This window comes from Schistocerca americana, chromosome 3 (genome assembly GCF_021461395.2).
Source record: "Schistocerca americana isolate TAMUIC-IGC-003095 chromosome 3, iqSchAmer2.1, whole genome shotgun sequence".
NCBI classification, from domain to species: Eukaryota; Metazoa; Arthropoda; class Insecta; order Orthoptera; family Acrididae; genus Schistocerca; species Schistocerca americana.
Window position 1 is genome coordinate 586,559,007 of NC_060121.1, and position 24,869 is coordinate 586,583,875.

At 40.6% G+C, this 24,869-nt stretch overlaps 1 protein-coding gene across 2 annotated transcripts in view; it reads left to right on the forward strand.

Moving 5' to 3' along the window:
* Positions 1-976: 976 nt before the first annotated feature.
* The window catches only part of LOC124606641 (supervillin), a 172,396-nt gene continuing 148,503 nt past the window's right edge, over positions 977-24,869 (forward strand). For both annotated transcript variants that reach the window (XM_047138638.1, XM_047138639.1), the window contains exons 1-2: positions 977-1,070; positions 5,498-5,603. In XM_047138638.1, coding sequence (XP_046994594.1) covers positions 1,024-1,070; positions 5,498-5,603 — 153 coding nt within the window. In that variant the 5' untranslated portion in view covers positions 977-1,023. The remainder of the gene's footprint in view (positions 1,071-5,497; positions 5,604-24,869) is intronic.

Genomic DNA, 24,869 nt, shown 5'->3' on the forward strand with positions numbered 1-24,869 from the left:
GTGGTGGCTGTGGGTCTAAGTCCCATCACCTGTAACAATTTTTCCCAGAAACGCATCACTTTCGACATGGAAATGATGCAAAAGTTCTTCGTAGCCATCGACACGATGATATTTCAGTTCGGCAGTCGAGTGATGTGGCATCCATCTTGCAGACCCATTACTGAAGCGCTGTACATTGTGAACAACATTTTGCTCTGAACCAGCAATAATCTTCAAACGTATGGCTGCTTTGTAAAGCGTTACGCGTCTCTTCTCCTTTACAAGCTCCTCCACTTACAGAATATTCTCGTCAGCCACTGTCGATGTGCCTGCCCCGGTCGTGGGGGATGCTTCACAGAAGTTACAACGCTTTTAAACTTCCTACACCACTTGATACTTGCTGCAACGACAAACATGTATCAATGCAGTGCGCCGTCATTCTGGGATGAATTCCGATTGATGTGACACCTTCACTACACAAAAAACGCATCACAGATCGTTGCTCAATCGCTGTGCTTGTTGACAGCGGGACAGCCATGTTGTCCTGCGTTGTAGCATCACCCTGCCACCTATCGGCCATTTTCTGAACCTCAAGGAAGACTACTGCCACCTACCAACTTAATCACACAACTTTTCCAAGTTTTATGGTACTTTAAAGGTTCTCATTTGAATCACCCTCGTGTATGCCACTTAACAAGGAAAAAAATGTACTTTCATGCAGGGTATAGTGTATTTTCATCCGAGAAAAAGTGTACGGTATTGTGTAACCAGTACAGTAATGCGATCAGTGTAAGCAGGTGTTGTAAACTGATTTTATCTTTGATGGTGCGTAACTGCAGTAGCCTAAGAACTGCAGTTGACGTTTTGTGGCCGGTGCGCAGGTCGGGCACGTCGAGCCAGCCGGCCGGGGAGCAGCTGCCGCCCGCGGGCCCGGCGCTGGCCAAGAGCCGCAGCCAGCCGTGCGTCCAGCAGGCGCCGGCCACGCCGCCCGCCCCCACAGCCGCCCCCGCCCCCGCCGGCCTGCAGCGCAGCAGCACGCAGCCCATGGCCGCCGACCTGCACCACTTGTCCGGCGCCTCCATCGCCGACAGGTGCGCCCGTCACTGCTCACACCAGCACTTCGTCGACTGCCAACCCACGCAGATCGTACCCATCATCTTCGTAACCGTACCGAGCTTTTTAAACAAAAATGCGACAAAAGGGGTAGAAAAGAAAGTTTTCGACTGGATTGAGAGCTTCTCGGTAAAGCAGGGTGCTTCATTTTTGCAGGCTGTTGGAGTAATACGGAGAGGGACGCAATCATATGCGTGGGGAGGAGTTACGATGGGAGTCCCACGTGGTTTGAAAAGGTGTGCAGCTGACAACAGGGAAAATTGTACATGAAAATTTTTGGCAAGTTTCTGATTGGTTTTGCACAAGTGGGATACCTTTAAACTTTGGGGGGGATCCATCTCGTCCACTTTTATATTGTCAAAAATATGCCACCTCCTATTAACGTAGTATACCAACAAGATGTAATAAATAGGGCAGAAAAGCATCTAGCTGTGCATGTTGATGAAAATGTAAACAGGTAAAACTGTATAGTGGACCTGCTAAAACATTTGCAGCTGGACCTTCTGTTTCAGATTCATATTTTTGTGGTTGTAATGAATTCTTCACAGTCACTCACAAACAACCACAAACCCGTGACTTGGTGAGGGCTGCTGCCTGTTTATTGTTAATATAACAATACAAACTCAGCATGCCTTACTGCAAAATATCCAGCAGCAAGTGTTACCTCTTTAATGCTTGCGCCCTCCTTAAATGCAGTTCTCATGGTATACAGTCACTGTAAAGTAACTGGCAGAAACTTGAAGATGACCCAAATTTTCCTGCAAAAGTCTACCTACAGAATCTCACGACCAACATTAAATAAAAAAAATAGAGAATTATTCAGTCACCTATGTATTACTTTTATAGGGACCGTGAAGACTAAATTACACTAACTACAGTACTCACAGCGACATTTAACCTGTCATTCTTCCTGTGCTCTATACACATTTACGATGGGAAGGAACCCTAAAATGCCATTCATTGCCACGTATCCTCTGCCATGCTCTTCAGTGGTTTGCAGCGTATATACACTGATGAAAAAAAAATTGTACCACCAAAAAGATTAGTGTAGAATAATGTAATTTCGGGAATGTATTTGTGCAGGTAACATATTTAAGTGATTAACAATGCAAATTTACAAGTTAATGTCAGTGTGAGAAAAGGAATTGCAACTGTCAAATGCTGGTACATTAATAGTCAGTGTAACTTTTGATTGTGTAAATCATGAAATTCTGCTAGACAAGCTCAAGTATTGTGGCTTGAGTGGGACAGTGCACAAATGGTTTAATTCGTACCTAACTGGAAGAGTGCAGAAAGTTGAAATAAGTACTTCTCGTAACATGCAAAGATCAGCACATTCCTCAAACTGGGGAACTATCAAGAATGGGGTTCCACAAGGGTCAGTCTTGGGTCCTTTGTTGTTCTTATTATATATTAATGACTTGCCATTCTATATTCATGAAGAGGCAAAGTTAGTTCTCTTTGCTGATGATACAAGTATAGTAATCACACCTGAGAAACAAGAATTAACTGATGAAATTGTCAATACTGTCTTTCAGAAAATTACTAAGTGGTTCCTTGTAAACGGACTCTCACTGAATTTTGATAAGACACAGTACATACAGTTTCGTACAGTGAATGGTATGACGCCATTAATAAATATAGACCTTAATCAGAAGCATATAGCTAAGGTAGAATATTCCAAATTTTTAGGTATGTCCATTGATGAGAGATTAAATTGGAAGAAACACATTGATGATCTGCTGAAACGTTTGAGTTCAGCTACTTATGCAATAAGGGTCATTGCAAATTTTGGTGATAAACATCTTAGTAAATTAGCTTACTATGCCTATTTTCACTCATTGCTTTCATATGGCATCATATTTTGGGGTAATTCATAACTGAGGAATAAAGTATTTATTGCACAAAAGCGTGTAATCAGAATAATAGCTGGAGTCCACCCAAGATCATCCTGCAGACATTTATTTAAGGATCTAGGGATATTCACAGTAGCTTCTCAGTATATATACTCTCTTATGAAATTTGTTATTAACAACCAAACCCAATTCAAAAGTAATAGCAGTGTGCATAACTACAATACTAGGAGAAAGGACGATCTTCACTATTCAAGATTAAATCTAACTTTGGCACAGAAAGGGGTGAATTATACTGGCACTAAAGTCTTTGGTCACTTACCAAATAGTATCAAAAGTCTGACAGATAACCAACAAGTATTTAAGAAGAAATTAAAAGAATTTCTGAATGACAACTCCTTCTACTCCATAGAGGAATTTTTAGATATAAATTAAGAAAAAAAGAAAAAAAAACAAAAATATTGAAAAAAATAAAAAAATAAAAAAAATAAATAAAGAAAAACAAAAAAACACAAAAAAATAAAGTTGTTATATTAACTTAAGTATGTTGTTAAATTAACCTAATTATGTCATGTATTGGAAAATTCGACTCGTTCCACATCATTACGAAATATCGTATTCATGATCCATGGAACTAGTATTAATCTAATCTAATCTAATCTAATCTAGTCCACAAGAATATTGAATACGAGCATGGAAATGTGCATGCATTGCATCGTACAGGTGCCAGAAGTCAATTTGTGGGATGGAGTCCCTTGCCTTTTGCACTTGGTCAGTCAATACAGGGACGGTTAATGCCGGTTGTGGATGATGCTGGAGTTGTTGTCCAAAGATGTCCCAGATGTGCCGGTTGGTGACATCTGGCGATCAAACAGGCCGAGGCAACATGTGGACACTGTGTAGAACGTGTTGGGTTACAACAGAAGTATGTTGGTAAGATTTATCCTCTTGGAAAACACCACCTGGAATGCTGTTCATAAATGGCAGCACAACAGGTTGAATCACAAGACTGATGCACAGTTTTTTGGTCAGGGTGCGTGGGATAATCATGAGAGTATTCCTGCTGCCATACAAAATTGCACCCCACGCCGCAACTCCAGGTGTAGGGCCAGTGTGTCTAGCATACAGATGGGATGGTTGCAGTCCGTCAACTGATTTCTTTCTAACACGTGGCTGTCACAGACACAGAGGCAGAAACAGCTTTCATCAGAAAACACAACAGACACCACCCTGCCTTCCAATGAGCTCTCATTCGACACAACTGAAGTCTCGAATGGCAGTGTTCTGAGGTCCGTGGAATGTGCGGTACAGGGCATCTGGCTCATAGGTGTTCTTGAAGTAACCAATTTTTAACAGTTCACTGTGTCACTCTGGGACCAATTGCTGCTGCAGTTACAGTATGAAGTGGCAGGGCCAGATGCTGAACATGATGGTGTTCTCTCTCGGTAGTGCCACATGTCTGTTCAGAGCCCATGACTGCTGCTGTCAGCATTTCTGCAGTGCTGCAGAATGTACAGCCAGCTTTTTCAAACTCATTGAGGTGTTTATGATAACATCTTTGTCATCGTAAGGGCATTCTTGACTAACATCAACTCACTGTATCCAATCTGAAAAGTAGCAATCACTCATAGCCATTACAGCACGTTTTCAATGCAAACCTGTAGAAACTCACCTAACAACTTTCGTTTGTCGCACAACTACTCCTTGGTGTTGTGTCAGTGTATGTAGATCTTTCATGTTGAGTGTCTTAGATGTATTATACGGACTGCTCTTTGTGAAACACCTATCCCATAAACCTTAAATTAAGCCTAAATGAACAGTCACTATAAATTTTAGAGCCCTCTTACTGCTTAAAACAGTTGCTACTGACTAGGGAGCATAGGTAACAGATACTTTGAGTTCAGATTTTATGCTGCAAAAACATATAAAGTGAATGCAATTGATGACATTATCATTATACCGTAATGATATCTTAGATTCTACATCAGTGCAGGTTCAGGGGTTGGAATTAGAGTAATTTGGATTTCAACATTGTGAAATTGGAAGACTGTAGTGACTGACTGGTTGCCACCATGAGGTTATCATCATCTTATAGCACTCTTTGTGAAATGAAATGCCTTCAGCATATATATACAGGTTTCACAGATGAAAGTTCAAGTATTATCCATTATTCTCAGACTGAAAACACACAGGCAGTTTTCTCAAGCATTAGACAGCACTCAGGATGTACCGTTTCCAATTGCAATGTGGCTAGTTCATTCAATCTCAACATTGACCCTGTTGGTGGCAATAATGTTCTTCATAGATCTCATACAAATTTCACAATAGAACCTAATATTTATGAATGAATCACTAAAAGAAGTATCATGTAGGGAAATCCTAATGTGATTTATGTCTGCACTGTCAAGTAAAGATAGCTTATTTCTTTATCTAGTTCTTAATGTATATTATTAAAGAGCTAGTGTGTATTGGTAGCAGTTTTGATGCTTTAAGTGTTATAAAAGTTACCTACAGTGCCAGTGGTCACTACTAAATAAGCGATTTCCTTTTAGGTTAGCTGCACTTCAGAAGAGTGGTGATACCCAATGGAGAAAACGAATTTCCCATTTGAATCCAGAGGATGAGATAACGATAATTGCAACAAAGAACCAGATCAATGTGAGTATACTTTCCTAGACCATTTATGCTGTTTTTCTGTATTTATTTTAGATGACATTATCAAAGAGTGCAATTATTATTGCTGCTTCTATATTATTCAAACGTAGGCAACTGCTCACTGAAAATATTCAAGTTTCACCAAATGTTATTTACCTATGTTTCCACCGGTCTGGTGAAACAGCTGCAGTAATAATGTTAAATGTAGTGTTTACTAATTAGGTATTTTCTGTGTGACTGGAGAGAATTAGTATTAAGTATTATAAATATCTGCAACTAACAATTTTAAACAAGTAATAACTTGAAAACAAAGCACTGTTGTTCCACAATAATATTTATTTAATAGTTCATCATGAACTGGCTTTCAGCTTCTTAGGCCATCATCAGATAACTTAATACTAAATAGATAGTCCACACAACATCAGTTATCTGACAATGGCCTGAGTTCATAATGAACTATTAAATAAATATTATTGTGGAATATTAATACTTTGTTTTCCAGTTCTTAATACAGGATGGGGCAAATAGAAATGGCCTGGGTAAAAAAAGACAGCAGACGAAATGAAATACAGTACTAATCTGACTATAGGAGATGTTGAAAGTGACCACCACTCATCTCTTGGCACTTTTGGGTCCTGGTCAGCAAGTTGCTGAAGGCAGATTGAAACTGAACTGCTGGAATTGCAGCAGTCTCATGTGAAATATTCTTGAAGATTATGAGGGTTGTTGTGATTTTTTATATTTAAAAAGTACATTTTGCACTGTATTACATAATCTATTATAGTGAGTATGTTATAATTGTGAACACTTCCTCACTTTTACAACACTAATTGCAGAACCTATATGACAGACCAGCTGATAAGCTGAGTATAAGGATTCTCAACAGTATAAAGTCCTTGAATTTGATTTGTGCCATGAAGTAGATTGGGCCAATTCTCTACTTCCAATGGGATTTTCATACTTTGGTTGTCAAGGAATATCGCACTTATCTTCTATCCCATAATAATTTATATTGACTGATGTAGACTTGTTTTATGGGGTTGTAGTTACCGTTTTACAAAGATTTGTAAATTTAGTTGGAAATGCCAAGTCCTTCATTACATTCCCAAGGCTTTGACTGTGTATGGAGTCAAAAGCTTTCATAAAATTGATGAACGAGTAATGTATTTTTTTTGTTTACATTTCATACTTTTTCATTTATTGTTTTGTTTACTAATATATTGTCAGTAGTGTATCTGTTTTTGTGAATGTCAATTTGATAAGCCTTGATTAAATTTTCTGCATGTGGTTTTGAGCAGCTTTTATTGCTAAACTGCTTGAAACAGTATTCCATGAAACCATTTTCATTTCATTAATACTGTATTGCAGATATTTAATTTAATTCCATGTGAATGATTCCTTGCAAAGTAAGAAATTCTGTTTTGATGTAGCAGAGTTTTGTTACGTTTTGACATGATCCAGGTAATGTTTTATCATGGTGTCTAAAAAATTGTGGCAAAATCGACACCAAAACTGTGTTTTAAGAAGCTTAAATAATTGTAAAGTTTCGCAAATCAAACTAAAAGTATATGGATGGATCACTACTCAGTAAATAGAGATGAAGAGCTGTAAAAAGGCATTTAGAAAATGACACTAACTTACTAGAATTTTTCCCCAACTGTGTATCAAGTTATTGCTCTTTTCTGTGTTCATATTAAAGGCTTAGCACTACTTCTGTTTGCTGTGTAGCGGTCTTGCCTAATATACACAACTATACTTCATTTGATAGCAGGGGTTATTCTATACTTCCATTAGACACACACACTGTTACTTTCCATTCTGATGATGACGCTGTCAATGTAAATACAGTAGTTCTAGCTTAATTATAAAATGATGATGACGATACTACTACTATTACTACGACTATTACAAATACTATTACAAATAATAATAATAATAATAATAATAATAATAATAATAATAATAACCCACTATCCAACATGCTAAATAATACAAATTATGGATACAATATTACTGGAACATACCCACACAAAATCACACATTTGCTATACATGGATGATCTAAAACTACTAGCAGCAACAAATCAACAACTCAACCAATTACTAAAGATAACAGAAGGATTCAGCAATGATATAAATATGGCTTTTGGAACAGACAAATGTAAGAAAAATAGCATAGTCAAGGGAAAACACACTAAACAGGAAGATTACATATTGGATAACCACAGCGACTGCATAGAAGCGATGGAAAAAACAGATGCCTATAAATACCTAGGATACAGACAAAAAATAGGAATAGATAATATAAATATTAAAGAAGAACTAAAAGAAAAATATAGACAAAGACTAACAAAAATACTGAAAACAGAATTGACAGCAAGAAACAAGACAAAAGCTATAAATACTTATGCCATACCAATATTGACCTACTCATTTGGAGTAGTGAAATGGAGTAACACAGACCTAGAAGCACTCAATACACTTACACGATCACAATGCCACAAATATAGAATACATCACATACATTCAGCAACAGAAAGATTCACATTAAGCAGAAATGAAGGAGGAAGGGATTTATCAACATAAAAAACCTACATTATGGACAGGTAGACAATTTAAGAAAATTCTTTCTAGAACGAGCAGAAACTAGCAAAATACACAAGGCAATCACTCATATAAATACATCGGCTACACCACTGCAATTTCATAACCACTACTACAACCCTTTAGATCACATAACATCAACAGATATGAAGAAAGTAAATTGGAAAAAGAAAACACTTCATGGCAAGCACCCGTATCATCTAACACAGCCACACATCGATCAAGACGCATCCAACACATGGCTAAGAAAAGGCAATATATACAGTGAGACAGAAGGATTCATGATTGCAATACAGGATCAAACAATAAACACCAGGTATTACAGCAAGCATATTATTAAAGATCCCAATACCACAATGGATAAATGCAGACTTTGTAAACAACAAATAGAAACAGTAGATCACATCACAAGCGGATGTACAATACTAGCAAATACAGAATACCCCAGAAGACATGACATAGTCGCAAAAATAATACATCAACAGCTTGCCTTACAACATAAACTTTTAAAACAACATGTTCCTACATACAAGTATACACCACAAAATGTACTGGAGAATGATGAATACAAATTATACTGGAACAGAACCATTATAACAGATAAAACAACGCCACATAACAAACCTGACAGCATACTCACCAATAAAAAGAAGAAATTAACACAACTAATCGAAATATCCATACCCAATACAACAAATATACAAAAGAAAACAGGAGAAAAAATTGAAAAATACATCTAACTGGCTGAGGAAGTCAAAGACATGTGGCATCAGGATAAAGTTGACATCATACCAATTATACTATCAACTACAGGAGTCATACCACACAATATCCACCAGTACATCAATGCAATACAGCTACATCCAAACATATATATACAACTACAGAAATCCGTAATTATTGATACATGTTCAATTACCCGAAAGTTCCTAAATGCAATATAACACATACCGTACAGTTAAAAGGAAGTGAAGCTTGATCAAGGTCTGCGTCACTCCATTTTTAACCGGACTTAATGTCTGAGAAAGTGAAGGAAATAATAATAATAATATTTAAAAAATGGTTACACATATGATAGTGTATTTCATAAGTTGTACATCTCTTCTGATCAAAGGGAAATGTGGTCTAGCTGCGTTGTTGGACTGAGGGGGAGGAGGGGGCAAGAGAGGATGTGGACAATCCACTGCAAACCTCTGTTTGTAGGCAGGGGGGCTTCCAGATCTCAAGATCCTCAAGATTCGGAAGCTGGTGCCCTCGTCTCCTACCCCCTCCAACCGTCCCTCCACGACCATACCATTTTTAATCAAATTCCAAACAAGGCCAAAATATGTTCTGTAAATAAGGGGCAGTATGGAAATTGAGATCTTATATGCATCCAGTATAAACATAAGTACTTCCTTACCTGTTATCAGGCCATGGCAAATGTCAATGAGTGTGTTCAAAATTTTTACAATTGCATTAAACTTAAAAACTGTAGAAAGATAATGAGTTGCATGCTAGATGCAATTATTCTACATGAAACATTTTATGATGCCTATGCTGTGTCCAGAGGTGGTACTGTAAGTACAGTCTAAAAATATGCACATAAGTACAGTGAAGAACTTACCAGTGATTTATTAATTTTTTAACTAAACTATTACATTCTAAAAATTTCTTTTTCAAAGGTTATATGTAATTACTATATAGTCTATAATATGAAAAACACACCGAGATGAAATAGAATAAAACAGATAGATGGTTTTCACCAATTGTAGACATTAAGATCAAGACAACTGAATTAACTGTAGAAACACATTTTGTAACTTTTTCCTGTTGAACAAACTCAATATAACACTAATCTTTATGCAGTTATAATCATTGCGTTGAAGGGGTGCAACCTGCCTACTCAATGCTGGCTTTGGCACAAAACATAAATAATAGATCCTAACAACAGGGAAATTATGTGATGGTTTCTTTTGTGAAAGGAACAATATATCTACTAACGAACAGCAAGAAGGGCTATTCATTTGAACCTTTATTTTTGTAAAATTATAACATGTAACATGTTAGGAGATTAGATGAAGACAGCAGCTGCTGTGAAACTTCCCTTTAGCTTCCTTGCGAAACTCTTGGAGGAATACCCGTCAGAATACGGAAAACCCAAACAGTTTACTCATGCAGGCACTCTAGAATGCCTCGAGTTTTATGTTAACTTCATTTCATTCTTCATAAAGCCCAATTAGAAATACTCTGTAAGTAATGTAATTTTGCCTTTGATTTCTGTTGTGGTGTCTGATGTAAAATTAAATGGTGATTATAGTAGTATAGAAGGGCCTCAGAAGTAATTACCTACATTTCTAATTAGCATTATCTCAAAATTTTTTAGTACACACTATCAGGATAAGAAATGAAGTTGTATAATACTTTAAACAAACATAGATTCATTCTTTACATTGTTTTACAGCAAATAATACTTTGATGTAATATCAAAATCTGCTTAAAGTTGCAGAATATGATGTTTCATAAACAAATAATGATTTATCAAATATTAAAATAAAAAAAAAGATTTTTATCCACAGAAAAAATTGACTTTGTCAGCTACAATATAAATGCTATACACAACATTCATTTGAAAATGACCATACATGTATTATCATAATTATACCTATCTACTATGAAGCTGCAGGATACAGATAGAGAGAGAGAGAGAGAGAGAGAGAGAGAGAGAGAAATAGCACTGTTAATGAACATGTAGGCCATGTCTGTCACCGAAATAATATTGCCAGTCATTTTTGTTAGTGAAAAGAGTTCACCAACGTAGCTACCGGAACAGGAAGCTAAGAAAAGTGAAGACTGAAGAGTCCAAATGACTCACTGGATGGCTATCCAAATACCTTTCCACTTGAGAAAATAAGATCTAAAGGAAAGAATAACCAAACTCTTGAATCTGGCTCCAGTGTACAGATAGTTACTGTTTTTGAGATACAAACACAGGTGGAAAACCTACTGTATGTGAACAATTTTTGGTGTTGCTGAGCAACAGTCACACAATATTTTTTTAAAGGAACACAGTGCCATTTGACTGTTTTATTGTTTATTGGAGTACAACCCAGGATTTAGCCTGTATGCCATTTTTAAGTATTTGATTTTGTGTCTTTAACATATGTTGCTTGACAACAAGTGAGGTGTCCTGCAATATACTTTAAAGACATAAAATCAGATCCTTTAAAATGGATTATAGAACTTTATTTCTGATCCTGACAGTGTATACTAAAAAAAATTTGAGATAATACTAATTAGAAATGTAGGTAATTACTTCTTGGGCTCTTATACACCAATACAATTACCGTTTAAACTTACTTAATACACCACAACAGAAATCAAAGACAAAATTACATTACTTACATATATTTCTAATTGCGCTTTTTGATGAATGAAATGAAGTTAACATAAAACTCTGGTATTCTAGAGTGCCTGCATGTGTAGACCATTTGGGTTTTCCCTATTCTGATGGGTATTCCTCCAAGAGTTTCGCAAGGAAGCTAAAGGGAAGTTTCACAGCAGCTGCTATCTTCATCTGATCTCCTAACAAGTGACATGTTACAATTTTACAAAAATAAGGTTCAAATGAGTAGCCCTTCTTGCTGTTCTTTAATAGATATATTGCTCCTTTCACAAAAGAAACCATTTACATAATTTCCCTGTTGTTAGGATCTATTATTTATGTTTTGCGCCAAAGCCAGCATTGAGTGGGCAGGTTGCACCCCTTAAATGCAGTGATTATAACTACATAAAGATTAGTGTGATGCAGGCCAAAACCTGGGTTGTACTTAAATAAACAATGAAACAATCAAATAGTGGTGTGTTCATTAAAAATCTACTGTATGTGATTTTAATAATGATTTTTATGTAAATGACACTGAAAGAAGAATGAAGGAGATTGTAATGTGAGAAAATGACTGAAAATGAACATATTTTTCATGCGTCTAACTTTGACTCGTCTTCATCCAACAATACTGCACATTGATCAGTTCATACAAACAAAAATAAATTTATTTTATTGCTTCTGTCAGTGGTGGAAACTGAATTCAAAGATATCAAAGTGTGAATCATTGCCTGAATGTCTCTCAAATTTAAAAAAAATGGAAAACACTTTTCGTGGGTTTGAAACTTAATAAAAGCATTAACAAAGAAGATTAAGAGATTGTTAATCATGAGACTGAGATATGGATACACATTTGATATCATCTTTTAAATATTTTTAGCCCAACCAATCCTTGCTTTCCACAGTCATTGTGAACAGGATTAATTGGAAAGCAGAGGAAACGTGTTACTGTTATTCCAGTTGATATGGAAATGTGATCCAGTGTTGAAAGAACATTGTTTCAAACTTGATGAGTTCCTTGGTGGGTCAAAGAGAGTATGTTCCCATTTGTCAAAAGGGGTACAAAATGAATTAATTTTTATTTTGGGTAAACATGTTAAGGAAGAAATTATTGCAGATATAAAAAAGGCTAAATATTATGGAATAATTTTTACAGGACTCCCAATCAAAACAGAACTGACCAAGTGAGTCAAATAATTAGATGCATCCATAAGGAAAACAACATTGTGGAAGTTCAAGAATCCTTCTTAGGCGTTGTTTATATTGGGGAAGACTGTAGAAGGCATGTCACAAGATATTAAAAAGCAGCTGGAAAAATATGAGCTATATATTGCATTGTGCACAGGATAATGTTGTGACAATACCGTATCGGTGTAAAGTGTAATTGGAGACTTAAACAAAAAATTCAAGTAGTCAGTCCAAAAGCTCTCTTCAGCCCCAGTGCTAAACATTCCTTAGATCTTTTGGAGCTCATATATTAGCATAGTTTCCCTATAGTGAGATCTTTTTTGGAACTGTAGAGAGCTTATATTTGTTCTTCCTGTCTTCTATATATACATGTTAATTACCTGTAGGAAAAACAGCGTGGTGGATTGCTTGTCACAATTCATTTAGCCATAAAAGAAAATGTGGAAACAGTTATGAGCACTCAGGAAGATAATGCAAGATCCATTCAAGGCAAACCTTGATACAAGATATGCAGCAAGCTTGTTTCTTCCAGCTATATGTGATTTTGCGTTTTTGACCTACTACTACTTGCAAATAATACTGGAGGAAGTAAATTCACTCCAACAATATCTATAGTCTCCAAAAATGACTTTGAATAAAGGAGTTGCCAAATAAACATTCTGAATGGGATTTTAGGGATGGAACAAACTGTAGTTATAGACAATGCTGCTAGTTTTGGCACTAAAAAATGCAATGATAAGGTCATTAAGATTCACCGACGAGGAGGAAGGAGGTTAAATAAAAAAATGTGGTCTGAACTAACTCATGAATCGGAGTTGTTGACTCAATAATTAGATTGCCAAACAGTGTTTGACTGTATAGACCAATTTATAGAAGAATTATCACAACAATATGTGGCCATGAAGGAAATCGCAAAAATTTTCCACATTGTTGAAACTAAGTTTGTGGTTGAAGCTTTTGAAGATGCACTGGCTGTAGCACGAGAATCTGTTAGAAATTTATAATGAGCCTGATAAGGACAAGGTGTTGGAAGAAGTAGAAAAGTATTGTTGGCATCTGTGTGCAATCAATAAAGAGTGAGGATGTCACTGCTAGTTGGAGAAACCAAGAAGTCCTTAATTTATAATTGAATGGGGCTTCTTGAAATCATTAGCCTTTACATCACTTATATCCAATGTTTTTTGACCATTCCTCTCTCTGACACATCATGTGGGAGAGGTTTTTCTAAACTGAAACTGACAAAAAATTATCTTCATTCTATGATGAATGAAGAATGACTAGCCAATCAGTCCATTTTTCAATTGAGAGAAAAGTTTCAATTGAAGTAGATATCAGTGATGTTATTGAGAATTTCAGTAAAATAAAGTCATGGGAACATGTGCATAATAATATCAGTAATAACTACTGTCTTATACTAAGCAGGGCTGGTGTGAGAACATTTTTCTGCACAAACGATTTTTCATATGGACTCTCTCCTTCCCCCCTTTTCCTGCGTACACCTTCACCAATGCTAGTTTTCACTGCTGATTGTAATACGTACTGTATACAAATCTTGCACTGGAGTGCCCCTGGCTTCCCTCTCATCTTGGCGCCCACAAGCGGTTACTACTAATGTGATGTGTCCTGTATAGAAATAGTTGTGACACGTCTGGTGCCCCTCTTAGCTTGTAACCCAGTCAGTGGCTTGTGGCACTTGTGCCTTGAACTGGCCCTGGTGCTCATGTTACGAAACTAACTAATATGGTAATAGCACAAACTGTGTTTCGAAACATATGAAGAAGGGTACAACACTTAGCACTGAAAGCAAGTATATTATGGACCCAAATATACAGACAGAACAGAGAAGCTGCTGGATGTAGAGTGCTGCTATTTATTGAGACCTTGAATATTCCAGTATATGCTGACATTACAAACTGAAGAAATATTAAAAACCTTCCAGAAATGATAAATACTAAAAACAAATATTTACTGGTGATCGAATTTCAATTGTTGAACCACAAAATGATAGGCAGCAATGGTAACCACTATTCCACACTGTTTGCAGCATAGCTTGCAGTGTTACTGCTCCTCACGGAGAAACATTGGTCCAATAGTTCAGAAATTATCACTGGAGCTGGCTAAAGTGTCCTAGATATAGATTCCTTTGTTATGATGAGCATCGAAGGAGGCCCCTCCTGTCGTGCTTTGTGATCATCGAATGAGCCTTCAGCACCCTTCAGCGAGAAGCTCCCTTCATCTGTCCATGCCTTGAGACTGAAGTAGGACTTCACAAGGAGGAAATGGATGATGTCTGTGCACTTTTGTCTCCATGATGGATGGTTATAATCCTTAACTTCTTCTGCAATGTCCAGCAAGGGACGAAGGATACAATACAGACCATAGTAAAATTTTAGCAATTTTTCTGATGGTCTAATTTTGGCACAGGTGTAAAAATCCCTTTGAAGTCTCTGTAGCTCAATCTCGCTGTCCAGTGCTAGCCATTAAAGAATTCTTGGTCATTGTCCTAGATGTCCAGGGACCATATGCAAGCCAACTGCTTGTTATTCGCCCTGGCAATGAGGTGTTTCACATAGTGATTCTAAGTATTGACCAGTTGAAATAGGAACAATGTATTCATTGTCATTTCAGCTTCACTACTGAAGCCTAGTAGCTATAAACAGGCCTGACCTTATTGAGACTTCAGTATAGAGACAGAGATTAGTGATCATGTTGTCTTAATAAATCACAGTTCAAAATACTAATTTCAGTTCCTTACAGAAGAATCGAAAAACTGGTAGAAGTCAACCTTGGGGAAGATCAGTTTGGATTCCAGTGAAATGTAGAAACATGCGAGGTAATATTGACCTTACAACTTTTCATAGAAGATACGTTAAGCAAAGGCAAGCCTATGTTTATAGCATTTGTAGGCTTAAAGGCAGATTTTGACAATGTTGACTGGAACACACACTTTCAAATTCTAAAAGTGTCAGTGGTAAAATACAGGAAGTGAGAAGCTGTTTACAATTTTTAGAGAAACCAGACGGCAGTTATAAGAGTCAAATTGCTTGAAAAGGAAGCAGTGGTTGAGAAGGGAGTGAGACAGGGTTGTATCCTATCCCCAATGTTATTCAATCTGTATATTGAGCAAACAGTAAAGGAAACAAAAGAAAAATTTGGAGCAGGAATTAAAGTCCAGGGAAAAGAAATAAAAACTTTGAGGTTGCTGATGACATCGTAATTCTGTCAAGAGACAGCAAAGGACTTGGAAGAGCAGTTGAATGAAATGGACAGTGTGCTGAAAGGAGGATAAAAGATCAACAAAAGCGAAACGAAGCTAATGGAATGCAGTTGAATTAAATCAGGTGATGCTGAGGGAATTAGATCAGGAAATGAGACACTTAAAGTAGTAGATGAGTTTTGCTATTTGGGCAGCAAAATAACAGATGGTGATCAAAGTAGAGAGGATATAAAATGTGGACTGGCAATGGAAAGAAAAACGTTTCTGAAGAAGAGACATTTGTTAACACCGAGTATAGATTTAAGTGTCAGAGGGAGAGCAAGAGATGAACACAGTAAGCTGATTCAGAAGGACGTGGGTTGCAGTAGTTACTCAGAGATAAAGTGGCTTGCACAGGATAAAGTGGCATGGAGAGCTGCATCAAATCAGTCTTCGTACTGGAGACGACGACAACAACAACAACAACAACAACAACAACCATGGTTACTAAAGTTAATAAATCCATCAAGATGGTTAGCAAAGTATTTTTCTTGGAAAGAGCAAATAGGCAATTGTTAGTATCCCACTCTAACATTGAATGGACATAATTTAGTTGCAGTATGATGGACAAAGAGGAATTACAGGCAAAGTTTAAACTGATTGTAAGTCATGCTCTGTAGAAGTATCAGGCGAGTAAGTGGAAAATACCCACTGTTGTTTGACAACAAAATATGGAAAATGCTGAGAAAGTAGATGGTGTTGCACTCTGTTCAAAAACAACATGCAAATGGTGACAAACAGAAGTTAGTAAAAATTCATGGATCTGTAACAAGATTGATCCTCAAAGCTACAAGTACTTCTACCATCAATCATTCACACAGGATGATTGTACAAACAAACTGTTGTTTGACTGTTGCACGGACTCCTGTGTGGAAACACAGTAATAGGCACCCCTGGCATAGAGAAGCAACTGAAAGTGTTCAGAACAATTAAGTTGCCAGATCTGGATGGAATCCCATCTGTTTTGCAAACAGTACTCCAAGGCATCGGCCTCTTACTTAGTTTCGATTTATTGTGAATCTCTCATCCAGTACAAAGTCTCAAGCAACTGGAAGAAAGTGCAGGTGACTTCTATAAATTAGAAGGATGAAAGAGTGGACAGCAAAATTACAGAGTAATAAAAATGTTTAGCAGATTGGTTGGAACATAACCAGTGGTACCTGTGTCTGTTCTGTCTTAGTCTTCATAAAATCCAGAAGCTCAGTAACACAGATGTTGGAATATCATGGTATTCATGGTATTACTTCAGGATAGCTGGCCATAGATGAGCCAGATGAAGAGCAACCATTTCCACCCTATTGGATCGTAGTTCGTTTTATGCAATGTTCCATTTATTAAATGGAATTCTCCTTTGGTCAGGTCTTCTTTCTTCAAGATGTCTGTGGTTTCCAGCAGTGCTGGATCTTCCCTCTGTTCAGCAGCAGTGTCATTTAATACAGCAGTGATGGAGATTTCATCCACGCTTCTGTGTTCCAGCAAATGATTAATTAAAAGTCAGTCAGCATCCTTGTGTTTGGGTCTGCTTTCATATACCACTATGACATCATTCTCCTGAAGCCTCGGTGTCCATTTCCTGACACGACAAATTGTCCAGGCTAGTCAGCCAGTATAGAGAACAGCAATTTGTCACAGTGGTGAATAGTTTGCAAAATAAATATGGCCCAACAGCTGCAAGACACACTATTTTGGTTGTAGAGTTGCTCGTCTTGGACATGGAGGGTACCTTTCCATCATCTTTCTGAATTTCTAGTAAAACTGCACCTATCCCGTAACCACTAGTGCTGGTGTTCAGTTCTGTCCTGGCATTGTTACCATAACATAGATAATGTTACATCTAAATCTACATCATACTCTGTAAGCCACCTAATAGTGTGTGGCGGAGGGTACTTTTGGTAACACTGATTCCTCCAATCTTGTTCCACTTACGAATAGTGCATGCGAAGAATGATAGTCAGTAAACCTCTGTGTTAGCTCTAATTTCTCGAATTCTCTCCTCATGGTCAATACACGAGATGTATGTGGAGGGAAGGGAGGGGGGGTGGAAGTAATATGTTGTCCGACTCCTCCTGAAAAATGCTGTACCGAAATTTCAGTGGTAAATATCTCTGTGTTGCACAACACCTCTCTTGTAATGCCTGCCAGTGGAGTTCGTTTAGCATCTCTGTAAAACTCTTTCACCAGTTAAAAGATCCTGTGACAAAATGTGCTGCTCTTCATTGGATCTTCTCTATCTCCTCTATCAGTCCTATCTGATAGGGATACCAGATAGATGAACAATACTCAAGAATCAGGTGAACAAGTGCCTTATACGTCACTTCTTTCATGGATGAATTTCATTTCCTTAGGATTCTTCCAATGAATCTGAGTCTAGTGTGTGCTTTTACCACTATCTGTTTTATATGGTCATTCCACTTAAGGTCACTCTGGATAGTTACTTCTAGATATTTTATGGCAAACGCTGTCTCCAGCTGTTTGTCATCTATAGTGTAGCTCTAGGGTAGTGGATTTCTTTTCTTATGTATGCACAATATGTTACGTTTATTTACGTTCAGGGTCAACTGCCAGAGCCTGCACCATTCATCAATTCTTTGCAGATCGTTCTGCAAATTCTTACTATCTTCTGGTGTTGCTACTTTGGTATAGGCAACTGCATCATCTGCAAATAGCCTTAGAGAGCATCAGATACTTTCTACTAGATCATTTATATATATTGTAAACAGCAATGGTCCTATCACATTTCCCTGTGGTACTTCGGATATTGTGTTTACATCTGTTGATTTAGTTCTGTTAAGAATGACATGTTGAGTTCTATCTGCAAGAAAGTCTTGAATCCAATTGCAGGTCTGCTCTGATATTCCGTAAGCTTGTATTTTTTTCATTAAACGAGAATGTGGGACACTGCCAAATGCCTTACTGAAATTAAGGAACATGGCATGAACCTGTGCACCATTGCCCACTGCGCTGTGGATCTCGTGGAGGAACAGAGCGAGCTTAGTTTCGCAGGCGCTCCGTTTGCAGAATCCGTGTTTATTTTTATAGAGGAGATGTTCATTTTCCAAAAAGTCATAATTCTTGAGCATAAAATATGTTCCATAATTCTACAACAGATCGACGTCAGCGATATAGGCCTGTAGTTGTGGGGAATGACCTGCGCTTTTTTCCAGTCGTTAAGTACCTTTTGTTGCTCAAGTGATCTGTGATAAATTACTGCTAGAAGGGAGGCAAGTTCTTTCACGTAATCTTTATAGAATCTTGTAGGTATTTCATCTGGTCCTGAAACCTTTCAGCTACTAAGCGATTGTAGCTGCTTTTCAGTTCTGCAATCGGTTATCTCTATATCTGCCATTTTGATGTTCGTATGAGTGAAAGGAGGCACAGTGTTACAATCTTCCATGGTGAAACAACTTCGGAAGACTGAATTCAGTATTTTGGCCTTATCTCTGTTACCTCCCCTTTTGGTGCCGGTGTGGTCGCTGAGAGAATGAATACATGATTTTGACCCACTTACTGATTTTACATATTACCAAAATCTCTTAGTGTTTTTACTCTGGGCGGTTGACGATGTCTTACTTCAAAAATCATTGAATGCTTCTCTCATTGCTCTCCTTATGCTCATTTTCACTTTGTTCAGTTTTTTTGTCAGCTAGGTTTTTACTTCTCTTGAATCTTGAATCTGAGATGAATTGCTCTTTGCTTACATAGCTCTTTTCTAACACAGCTATTAAATCATGATGGATCTTTCCCATCCCTTAAAACCTTACTCGGAACATGCTTGTCAGGGCATATTCAATGATGCCTTTGAATTTTTTTCCATTTGTTCTCCACATCTTCGTCATCACCGAACATTTGATGCTGACTGCTGAGATATTCTGAAACTTGTATCCTGCCACCCTTGCTGAGCAACTGTTTGCTGCCAGGAGGTCTAAGATGTTACCCTCATGAGTTGGTTCTCTGTCTGTCTGCTCAAGGTAATTTTTGCACATAACATCCAGAACAATGCTACACGATTCCCTGTCTCTGGCACCAGTTTTGATATTATAACACCCAATCTATACCTGGCAATTTGAAGTCACCCCCAATTACACTGGCATGATCAGGAATATTACTTATGATATTTAGCAATTTCTGTCTGAAGTGCTCTACAACTACAGGTCCTCTCCCAAGTGGTCTATAAAAGTATCCGATCACCATTTTTTACCATTCTTTGATACTTAATTTCACACAGATTAATTCACATTTGGAATCCATGATAACCTTACTAGATTTTATCAAATTTTTTACTGCAATAAACATGCCACCACCATTGGTGGCTAACCTATCCTTATGATAAACATTCCAATTTGAACTTAGGATTTCGCTGTCATTGATGTCTGGTTTCAACTAGCTTTCTGTTTCCAGTACTATCTGTGCATTATAACCTTCAGTAAGTGATACTAATTCTGGGATCTTTCCTTGGATGATCCTGCAGTTTATTAAAATCATATCAATCTTTTCTATCTCTGATCTGCGGGGACCAAAATTCTCTTATGTCACTGTGGCAGATTTAACAGGCAAATCATCTTTACCCCCTGCGGGTTCGGGGGTAAGAATAGGCCTGCAGTATTCCTGCCTGTCATAAGAGGCGACTAAAAGGAGTCTCAAACGTTTCGGCCTTAATGTGATGGTCCCCTCTTGGGTTTGACCTCCCTTGTTCCAAATTTCTGTTGTTAGTGCGTGCCATTTGGGGAAGGACGCCTTACGTGGTGTTCTTCTATTGGTCCATCATGCACCACCATCTTGCATGCTACCTATTGTCGTGTGGCGGGATTTACACCCAACGTCTTCTGGGTTACCTCCTTCTCGTCTTGTGCGCAATCCCCTTCTTAGCGCCCCCAACAACTGTGGACCCTTTCAACACCTAAAATCCAGCACGGTAGCCAGTCCGTTGTGGTGGGGTCGTCATGTACCCTCTTGGTGGTAGCCCCCTGGCCACGCAGGGATCGCACTACAGATGCCAGAGCTGTTTCCTCCCCACGCATGCCAAGGAGTATGTGCCTATCTTGTCTGGGGCAGAGGGACTCCGGGAAACGGGATATCGGCCAGGTACCCGTTGCTTTGGCTGGGTGGCGGCCTTGGGGAGAGCCCTCGTTCGGAGTAGGTGTCATCTGGGCGGATGTGGCGCAATGAAGCGCAATAAATCACACCAAGCTGGTGGTCGCATGGCCACCAGCATCTCTAAGCAAGGCAGGGTTGACTTTGATGCTGTGCAATATGACCCTCAGTCGTTCCCCTCGTTGGCTGCGCCGTGGGAGGGTCACCGATCTAGTGCCAAGCGGGAGCCTTACGTCCCACAATACCTTGTTTGCAGCAGGACTGATGGTGACTCCTTTCTTACGACGAAGCCTCTGTTTTTTGTGGAACACCTGGAGGATAAGTTTGGGGAAGTGGCGGGGTTGTCTAAAATGAGGAATGGGTCCATCCTCCTCAAGACGTCCTCCCCAGCCCAGTCACGAGCGTTGCTCTTGTGTGATAATCTGGGTGACGTCCCTGTTACCGTCACTCCCCACAGTAGCTTAAATATGGTCCAGGGGATTATTTACCATCGTGACCTATTGTTACAATCCGACGACGAGCTGAGAGCCGACTTGGAACGACGTGGTGTACATTTTGTCCGTCGTGTACATAGAGGACCCAAGACTAACAGGGTGGCCACCAGTGCCTTTACCTTGGCCTTCGAGGGTGATGTCTTGCCCGAGAAGGTCAAGGTAATGGTTTACCGTTTTGACGTCAAGCCATACGTCCCTCCCCCGATGCGGTGCTTCCAGTGCTGGAAGTTTGGGCATATGTCCTCCCGCTGCCCATCCGGCACCACATGTCGAGATTGTGGACGCCCCTCTCATCCCTATTCTCCATGTGCGCCTCTGCCTGTGTGTGTCAACTGTGGGGAGCACCACTCTCCATGCTCGCCGGATTGCCCCGTTCTTCATAAGGAGCGGAAGATAATGGAATTTAAGACCCTGGACTGGCTTACTTATCGAGAGGCAAAACTGAAATATGAAAGGTTGTATCCTGCTTCCCTTCGAACATCTTATGCTGCAGCCACGTTATCGTCGCCCTCGCGAGTGGCGGTTGTCACCTCATCTGTGCTGCCTTCAGTGGGCCCTCGGGGCCGTGCATCTCTGTCTGCCCCCCTCGTGTCTGGGGGCAAGCCTTCCTCTGTTGCCTCCTTAGCAGTTGGGGGCAAACCCTCTTCTGTCGCTCCCCCCACGCTTACTTCGGGAGTGACATCTGCTCCAAAACCGGGGGGCTCGATCCCTCCCCCTCCTTCTCCGCCGGCGTTGCCTCTGCCGGTTCCTCTCTCGCGGAAGGGGTCCCTCAGGGCTCTCCCTTCCTCCGTTTCTTCTCCTACCCAGCCGGATGTCAGCCAGTGGCTGAAGGTTCCACCACCTGCTGGTCGTAGGGCTTCTGCGTCGTCGTCAGCTTCCGACGCTCCTTCCGAGAAGCTCTCCCAGCCCTCTAACCCTAAGGACAGACGCGAGAAGAAGGAACGGAACATGTCCAAGAAGAAGGACGTTCCGGCGGTTTTCAGTACCGCCTGCGATAAATAGTTCTGGCTCCAGGGATGAGGTGGAGATCCTCGCCTCTGCCGCGGATCTTGCCCTCACGGAACACTCAGGGGCCTTTCCTATGGCCACAGCTGACTTTCCCCCGGTGGCGGCAGTTGGCTCTGAGGTGCCGTCTGCCTCTTAGTCGCCTTCACGCCCTCCCAGTCCCTTCCTGCTACCGTTCTCCAGTGGAACTGCGGCGGTTATTTCCGCCACCTGCCTGAGCTCCGGATGCTTCTGAGTGTTTCCCCTGTTCTCTGCATTGCTCTGCAGGAAACTTGGTTTCCAGCAATGCGGACCCTCGCCCTTCGCGGTTATTGGGGATACTATAAGAACCGCGCTGCCTGTCAACGAGCGTCAGGTGGGGTTTGCCTCTTTGTTCACCACTCTGTCTGTAGCTCGCCAGTACCCCTTCTGACACATTTAGAGGCAGTCGCTGCCAGGGTTGAGCTCTCACCGGCTATTACTGTTTGCTCTGTTTACATTCCTCCAGATGGGGAGCTCCCCCGACATGTCTTGGCTGCGCTGCTGGCTCAACTCCTGCCACCATTGCTGCTTCTGGGCGATTTCAATGCCCGCAACCCTCTATGGGGTGGGACTGTCTCTGATGACCGCGGTCGTGCCGTGGAGCATGTGTTGACTCAGCTCGACCTTAGCCTCTTGAACACCGGTGCTCCCACGCATTTCAGTGTGGCCCATGGCTTGTTCTCGGCCATTGATCTCTCTCTTTGCAGTCCCGGACTTGTCCCATCCCTTCACTGGAGAGTACATCCTGACTTGTGTGGTAGTGACCATTTTCCCATTTATTTGTCACTGCCCCAGTGTCATTCTTCTGGGCGCCTGCCCCCCTGGGCTCTCAACAGGGCTGACTGGCCGGCTTTTACTTCCACTGCCACCATTGCGTCTCCCCCACAGGGTGACATTGACGAGGTGGTCCGTGTCTTGACCACGTCAATCATGTCTGCGGCCAAGGCTGCCATCCCCCGCTCTTCTGGTCTCCCTCGGAGGAAGGCTGTACCCTGGTGGTCGCCGGAGATTGCTGAGGCTATTCGCGACCGTAGGCGGGCTCTCCAGCGTCATAGGCGGCACCCGTCTCTGGAGACCCTCATCGCCTTTAAGAGGCTCCGTGCCTTGGCCCGTCGTCTTATTGCACGGCGTAAGCAGGAGTGCTGGGAGAGGTACGTCTCATCCCTGGGCTCCCATGTCTCCCCCTCGCTCGTGTGGTCCCGGATCCGGCGGATTTATGGATACCAGACCCCTATGGGTGTCCCTAGGATCTCCTTGGATGGCGCTGTCTGCATGGACGCTGCCGCCATCGCTGAACACCTTGCCGCGCACATTGCTAAGAGCTCTGTGACTGCAACTTACCCTCCCACCTTTCGCTCTCTAAAGGAGTGCGCTGAGCAGACACCGTTATCATTCCACACACGTCGTTCTGAAAAATACAATGCTCCTTTCAGTGAGAGGGAATTCCTCGCTGCCGTCGCCGATTGCCCTGATACAGCACCAGGACCAGACTGCATCCACGCGCAGATGTTGAAGCATCTCTCCAGGGACTGCCAGAGACACATCCTCACCATCTTTAACTGCATTTGGAGCAAGGGTGTGTTCCCGTCGCAATGGCGAGAGGGTGTTATTGTCCCCATCTTGAAGCCCGGTGCGGACCCACTGGCGGTGGGCAGCTATCGTCCCATTACCCTCACCAACATTTTGTGCAAATTGCTCGAACGTATGGTGGGGCGGCATTTGTGCTGGGTCCTTGAGTCGCATGGTCTCCTCGCTCCATCCCAGGGTGGCTTCCGTTGGTGGCGGTCTGCTGCGGAGAATTTGGTGCAGCTGGAATCTGCTATCCGTACAGCCTTTGCCCGACGTCAGCATCTTGTTGCTGTATTTTTTGATCTGCGGAAGGCGTATGACACCACATGGAGGCATCACATCCTTGCTACGTTGCATGAGTGGGGTCTTCTTATACACAGGAAAATGGAGTCCCGCAGGGCTCGGTGTTGAGTGTCTCCTTATTTCTAGTGGCCATTAATGGTCTGGCTGCAGCCGTGGGGTTGTCGGTGTCTTCTTCTTTGTATGCCGACGACTTCTGCATCTCATTTAGCTCAACGACCACAGGAGTCGCCGAACGCAGGCTGCAAGTAGCCGTTCACAAGGCAGCATCATGGGCTCTGACTCATGGTTTTCAGTTCTTTGCAACCAAGACTCGAGTTATGCACTTCTGCAGGCGTCGGACGATCCACCCTCGTCCTGAACTTTACCTTGACGGCC